The sequence below is a fragment of the Clarias gariepinus genome, chromosome 20 (genome assembly GCF_024256425.1).
Source record: "Clarias gariepinus isolate MV-2021 ecotype Netherlands chromosome 20, CGAR_prim_01v2, whole genome shotgun sequence".
In the NCBI taxonomy this organism is placed as follows: Eukaryota; Metazoa; Chordata; class Actinopteri; order Siluriformes; family Clariidae; genus Clarias; species Clarias gariepinus.
The window spans coordinates 20,292,318-20,300,018 of NC_071119.1; the positions used below are offsets into that span (position 1 = coordinate 20,292,318).

General features: G+C 36.7%; 1 protein-coding gene across 1 annotated transcript; it reads right to left on the reverse strand.

Moving 5' to 3' along the window:
• Nucleotides 1-2,972: 2,972 nt before the first annotated feature.
• LOC128508554 (gamma-crystallin M2-like) lies at nucleotides 2,973-3,739 on the reverse strand. Its single transcript, XM_053479917.1, has 3 exons — nucleotides 3,692-3,739; nucleotides 3,370-3,615; nucleotides 2,973-3,285 (listed from the first exon to the last, which is right to left on the reverse strand). The coding sequence occupies exons 1-3, from the start codon at nucleotides 3,704-3,706 to the stop codon at nucleotides 3,010-3,012; spliced, it is 537 nt and encodes a 178-aa protein (XP_053335892.1). The 5' UTR covers nucleotides 3,707-3,739; the 3' UTR covers nucleotides 2,973-3,009.
• Nucleotides 3,740-7,701: the final 3,962 nt, after the last annotated feature.

The window sequence follows — 7,701 nt, forward strand, 5'->3', positions numbered from 1 at the left end:
AAATGTCTCACTTTCAACATTTGATATGTTATCTATATTCTATCCTGAATAAAATATTGAAATTTGAAACTCCCACTTCTTTGCATTCTAGTGTCCCAACTTTTTAGAAATCAGGTTTGTATACTGAAATATAATTACAAGCATTTCGCAAGTGTCACTGGCTGTTATTAACAATTACATCAAGTTTACGCAAAGAGTCAATATCTGCAGTGTTGACCCTTCTTTTTCAAGACCTCTGCAATTTGTCCTGGCGTGCTGTCAATCAACTTCTTGGCCACATCCTGACTGACGGTAGCCCATTCTTGCATAATCGATGCTTGGAGTTTGTCAGAATTTGTGGGTTTTTGTTTGTCTACCCGCCTCTTGACAATTGACCACAAGTTCTGTGAAGTTTTGTTCCCTGAGCCACTTAGTTATAACTTATGCCTCATGGCAAGGAGCGCCATCACATCAGAAAAGGCATTGTTGGTCACCAAAATGATCTTGAATGGTTGGGGGAAGTTGATCTCTGAGGATGTTTTTGTATCATTCCTTATTCATGGCTGTGTTCTTAGGCAATATTGTGAGTGAGCCCACTCCCTTGGCTGAGAAGCAACCTCACGCATGAATAATCTAAAACCGCACTACTGTAGTCATAAGACAGGACCAAAGGCTTAAAAGTGTCACCACTGTAGGCTCTGACTCTTTGCACAAACTTAATGTGATTGTCAACTAATAATGTAAATTTTATTTAAAGATTATGAAATGATTGTAATTATACTTCAATTTACCATAGTAACATCTGACAAAAATAAAAACACTAAAGCAACAGACTTTTGGAAAATTAATATTTGTCTCATTCTCCAACTTTTAGCCACAGCTATATAACCTGCAAATGAGGCATGTGTGCACCAGGTATTGATTCTCCTGATACCAGGTACTTATTAGGTTCAGTAAAGGCTGCTGCCCTTAACATGCATTTGAGACCATTTCGCCTTATTCCTCTGCTCTTTGAACCTAAAAAAGCTTCCAGAAGCAACACAGAAACATGGTATTTCACAGTCAAAAGCTGTAACACTCATTCCCAGCATGAAGGTCTGGCCGAGCAAGCTGCGATCAGAAGATGAATGGAAAGCCACACTGTGAGATAAACATTCAGAGCAGCGAGTCTAGACTGCTTACTGGATTTGGAAAGGCAGCATAAATCTGTTGAAGTGCTGAAGTGATTAGGTAAAGACGAACTATCTAAAAGTTTTTAATTTGTATTGGAATTCACCTGGAGTTTTAGGTTTTTTTTACTAAGTTAAAACTTGAAAAATAAAAAAAATTTAAAATTAAGATATTGGACTATGCCCTTTGGCTTAGCTATTGGCGTTTTATTCTGGTGATCACAGTTATTGCTGCTAGATTGCAATTGAGGTGTGCATCAAAAACAAAGGCAAATTAGAAATAAAAACAAAGACAAATGCATAGGGTTAATAATTCAGAAACACAGTACCAGTGTACTCTGGTTACAAATATCTTTCCTGTTACCTTGCCTATAGCCATGATGTTCAAGCTAGTTTGTTCAAGCTCTCTCCAACTGTTGAACTAACATCAACTTGTTTTCCACCATGTACAGTACGTACACCAGTAAAGGACAAAAGGAAATATGAAAGATTATGAAAATCTGTTGTAAAAAAAAAAAAAAAAAAATCAGCAAGTAACCCAGCGTTAGTTCTAAGAAATCTTTACTTTCCCAAAATATTAATAAAAAAAAGTGATTATCTGTTAGATTACAGTAATTTGTGGTTTGAAACAATTAGCATAAATGAATTGTGAACAATTATGTTAATCAAGCTTCTAAAAAAATATTATTTTACAATAATTTACCTGGTGGTACAGTAAATTATAAAATATTAATTATCTAAAATAAATAAATTAAAAAATCTAATTGTTCCATCTTAAACAGAAATTTAATTGATTATTGTTAATATTTTTCATTGCTGTATAGTACATCCATTTTATTATAACTTAACAAGAGCTTTCAGCACAGAGTATTAATATTAATATTAATTTTTATTATATAAGTGTAGCCATTTTAAATAAATCTCTAAAAACCACAAATTTAAGAACAACAATTTATTTTAGAAAGTTATAAATAGGATTTGCAAAGCTAAAAAGCTAAGAAAATATAAAAATATATATATAGGCTAATAATATATAATAATAGAATATATGGCTATTTAACTGTGAAATTGTTGCTGACCCAATATTAACATATTATTGGTATACTGGATAAACTAAAGATTTTTTAAAGGTTTTTCATCAAAATTGAAAAAAGTAGAATTTTTTCTCTTTCTGTGGGCCGATTGCAATGAAACAAAGCCTACATGTTACCTTAAGCTTAACCAAATACACCTGTAAAAAAAAAAAAAAAAAAAACATTATAATTTGTTTAATAGTTTTACATGATGCGTGCACAAACAAACAAACAAACACACAGACAAAAATTCCAAAAATCATCTTGATGTGTTCTATTACTCATTTTACATCCCCGCAAATAGTTTGCACAGTTTTATTATAATATTCTGTACAGTATATACTGTACAGTAGGAGATTTGTGAAAACTACTATTGTCATAGGAGGCATAACCATACAAAGATGAAAGGCTTATGAAGTGATATTTGTTAGCATAAGTTTGCATGCTTCAACGTTTTTATTGATGTTTTGTTTGTTTCTTTTATGAAAGAAAAAAGTCCAATTTTGAAAAATGTTTGCATTTACTTTTTGCAGCCTTACAGTTGACATTTATTATCAATGTACGTATAATTGTCTGATCTAAGACCAATTAAGGTGTTTCCCAAAAAAAAAAATATATATATATATATATATATATATATATATTATATTGTAAATATATTTTAAATAAATAATAATAATGTCTTTGTGGCGGGCGGAGGAAAAGGACACACCTTACTGATTTACAATTTTTTTTTATTCAGAATGTGTATACATACACATACTGTACATTTTTTGCTCAGTTTACTTTTAATACCAGGAGTCCATGATGCGCCTCATGCTCATGAACCTCATGCCACCGTAGTCCCTGAAGTTCCTGTACTCTCCAGGCCTGAAGTACCACATCCTGCCTCTGTAGTGAGGATGCTCATACATGAGCCAGTGGCCGTCCATCACGTTGCAGGACATGAAGCTGTTGGACCAGTGGTAGCGATCCATGAAGGAATCACAATCGTCCATCACGTCCATCGTCTGACCCATGAAGTTCTCCCTCTCATAGACCTTCATTCTGTACGATCCTCTGTACTGTTGGGGAAATCAAAAACACTGTCATTTTTGGATCTATTTATGTATCCTGAAAAAGGCTTATAATTTATATAAATAACGTACCATGGGGATCATGCGGCAGGACCTGATGCAGTTGTTGCCCCAGCCCCACATGCTCATGTAGTCAGCGTACTCGCCCCTCCTCATGAAATACTGGTTTCCCATGAAGTTGGTGCGGTCGAAGACCATCCAGCATCCGCTCTCCACCCTGCAGGAGTGGCAGCGGCTCATGTAAGAGTGCATATCAGAACAATCACCGGTGCACTCATAGGAGCGCCCCATGAAGTTCCTGTCCTCGTAGAAGATAACCTGTTTGGGACACGAAGATCACAATGAGGCAGACAAAATTGCTTGAAAAAAAAAAGAGTCTATTTTTAATGGTTACCTTCCCCATAGTCATGATGGCTGTATTTTCTTGTTTAAGCTGATGAACTGCCACCATGCATGGTTTAACTCTGCCATATATACTGTACCTGACCAGGACTAAATAATGGGACAGGACTCCTATTGTAAAATTTACTGACCAAGCATCCCAGCATAGATGCCTCTGGAGAGCTGAAGACCTTTCATTACATTTTCAGGTTAAAAAAAATAGACCTTTAGAAATCTATAGAATGGGTCCCATCGGCAGCACAATAGATCTGTTTATATCACACTTTTGCTGGTCTTTACATGCTGTAGACACGTACATGCTTTGCATTGGTACTTTGCATTGCTTTAATGAGTTACGCAATGTGCAGTTTTAAAACAAGCATGAAAAGACAATGGCATGACATTCACTTTTTAATAATTTTTCTCAATATTTAGTTTTGTCCACTGTTATTTTTTTTTACATCTTACTTACATGATGACATCCAAACTTAAGAATATCTTCTAATCCTACAGTTTAATTAACATAAAAAACTGATTAGCACATATTTATAATGAAATGGGCTAGCATTTCAGTATCATGGGGAAAAGAAAAGCACACATCAACAACTTTAATATTATTTGACAGAAAGATCGGGGTTGCTGAAACTTTTGGCATTGACTGCTGAGGGACCAAGATGTCTCAGCATTTATTTGGACATAGTGTAGAGCATTCTCTCCATGAGGTTAAAATAAGAACTGCATGATGCGAGAGAGTGCAACACAGGAACTTCTATTCCCCCTCGAGATATGTCAGGTCTTTCAGTAAGTCCTTCGGATAAGTTCTGAGGTTTTTTATTAGGAGACGTAAAGTGTAAAAAAAAAAAAAATCTAAATCATGATCTGGTCGCCCCATCCAGGTTATACACCACCTTGGGATGGGCTGCAGGACCCCCACGACCTTGTATACAGGTTACAATGGTACAGATGGTGAGTGAGTAATTGAGTAAACAAATATCATATATCATAAGGTTGCAGGTTAAAAAGAAATTGTTGGCCACCACCTCTACATACGTATCCACGGTTTAGTTGAATCAGCTTTTACTCACGATACAAGGTAATTTACAAAGCATGCGGAACGACTATTGTAATATGTACTTCTTACACCCATAATTACCAGATAAAATTACAAGATATTACCTCTATAAAATCGAGTCCATAATTCTATGAAGGATTGAAGAATTAAATGATTATTAATTATGTATATATTGGCCTCAGTATGTACAATATTATGGCAATTAAGGTTATGGTCGATTTCTGGAACTGTGTTAAAACTGTGTTTATTACCCATGACACAATTTCTTTAAGAAAAAAGGGCACTAAATGTCTTCTTTGCACACCGTGCACATATTTATTGAACCATTTTCACTCAAAGGTAATAACACTGTTTGTGTGTAAATCACTTCCATTCGGTTGACAATAAAAACGCATAATCGTGAAACGTGAAAGTGTTGAGAATTGAGAAGGAAAATGCAACATAATCGCTGAACGATTTGGGCTGTAGTTGGGCTGAGCGCGAACGTGACATACTTTTTTTTACTGCAGTGTTTCCTTTCGCTTGACTACTTCTGCATGGACTTCCTGCTCCGGTGGACAATCCAACTTGTATACCAAGTCCTCCTCCATAAAACAATCAATGCCCAAGACAACTCTTACATCAGGGGATAATCTGATCGGGATACTGTTAGACTTAGCCTCTTCTGTGACCTTGAAAACTGCCCTGTGCTTCTTCTTCCAGGACTCTTATTCACAAAATATTAATGCTGAACATGACCACGCCTTATCATCAGTATCCCTCTACATGTCTACTACAGTCATTTATAATCTAACTATCCACAGTCCTCCAGAAGAAGATGTGTTCTCTTTTGAGGATGGTTCCCCATAAGCATTTTACCATAGTATACAGTAGGTGCCATGGTTGTCGTGGTTACCATGGCCTGTGGTCTTGCACCTCCAGGGTCTAAGTTTGATTCCCACCTTGGGGTGTGTGTATGGAGTTTGCATGTTCTCCTCATGCTTGGTGGGTTTCCTCCAGGTACTCTGGTGTCCTCCCACAGTCCAAATACATGCAGATTAGGTTAAATGCCTACCATGGAATTGGAATGGGAATATATACAATAGGAATAATTACAATAGTAATCGCCGTTGGTCCCCATGGTCTCTAGTTAGACTACAAAGGTTCCTAGATGAATGGCTGGATGGATGTATTGGTAAATGTCTAACAATATATTTTTGACAGTACCATGATACTTTTTTGCTGATATAGTAATAGCAATGTGCCACACTATGGTACACGGTCCTACCACAGTACGTACAACAGTACTAGTACAAATGTACTATAGTATGGTCAATTATTCTACCATGCACTGTTTGATAGTTTCGAACATTTACTAGGATACTCTTAAATGCTAATGTATACATTTTATGCATACGTACCATTATGGTAATAATGTATTTATAACACAACACATGCTTTGGTGAATACCATGGTACTCATTAGGTACCGCAATAGTTTATTGAGTCCCGTGGTACTTATTAAGTACCACAGTGGCTACCAACTTCAATAAGTATTGTGGTGCAAACCATAGTATGACCACGGTACTTACAGTACTTATGATGGTAATCCACTGTGTTTTCCATAGTCCTACCATAGTACCCAAGTGCTATAGTACTCTACTACAGTATATTACAGTATGTTCTACAGTTTACCATATTAAACAATGTACATACCCTAGTAAAATTTCTTATGAGCCCATCATTTTAGGGAGTTTTTCTTTGCTGTACACTTCCTTGTTTATCATTAATTAAAATCTACATCCTTCTCTTATCATCTATTTTACACCCAAATCTACATTCATATGTCCATAAAACTGCCTTGTGGGATTATCAATATTTACATTTACATTATTTTATCCAGGCTTACATTTTTATCTCATTACACATCTGAGCAGTTGAGGGTTAAGGGCCTTGCTCAAGGGCCCAACAGTGGCAACTTGGTGGTTGTGGGGTTTGAACCTGGGATCTTTCGAACCGTAGTCCAATGCCTTAACCACTGAGCTACCCCTAGCCCAATATGTGTAAAATTGCACAATTTTGGACGACTATATCGTATACTACATTATGGTCTATGAAAGATTTTGTGACAAAATCTAATAATACCTCTCATTTTTTAAAGGAATTACTTTACACCCCGTTGCATTAATATGACAAAGTAAGTACAGGAAAAGCCATATGTCAACGCCTCACATTAAAGACTTCCTTCATCATATTTATTTAAACCCGGAGGATTCCCATATGTCTGCATATTCGCTTAGGCTTAGTCAGACTCATTTTGTGAGACTATTGATAGAATTTTGGTAGGCCTTCTGTCATTCATCGAGTAGTCCAGTGACAGTAAACAGCCCAGAGCAGCCTGTAAGCTGAATTGGATGGAGATGGATGACAACAAATTGGCATGGTCCTATTCCAGAAACACCAAAACTTGTCTTAAAGCTTGTATACTTGTATGTGTAGAGACAACTCAGGCTCAGGATCCATTCATGGCCTCTGAAAGACAAAACATTGCTGGATGAGAGTTAGCACGATGGGTTCTGAGTGTGTGTGTGTGTGTGTGTGTGTTTGTCAGGACACAAAAAAAGATGTCTCAATGAAAGCTCCTCAGATGTGAGACCCATTTTTCCGCTAGCTCCATAACGACCAAGGTCGAGCGTTAAGTGAGTTAAGCTCTTCCCCGAGTGGTGCTTTTTCCCCCCGAGGTGGTCTGACTGTCCGTTTTAACACACTCATCTGTCTTCATGTGGAGACATAGGAGTGTTAAGAGCGGATGAGAGGCAGCAGTCAGCTACACCAAGAGACTTAAAGATAATCACTGCATTCCCTGAGGAACTGCTGGAGAAGAGCCTGTTCCTACCAGCATTCAATAAATAGTGTGTGTGTGTGTGTGTGTTTGTGTGTGTATGTGTGTGTGTAAGGTCAGAAGATCAAGCT

Coding starts and splice junctions, on each gene's coding strand:
- LOC128508554 (XM_053479917.1), bottom strand. Junction 3,286..3,369: donor CCTGCCGCATGATCCCCATG/GTACGTTATTTA, acceptor TTTCCCCAACAG/TACAGAGGATCGTACAGAAT.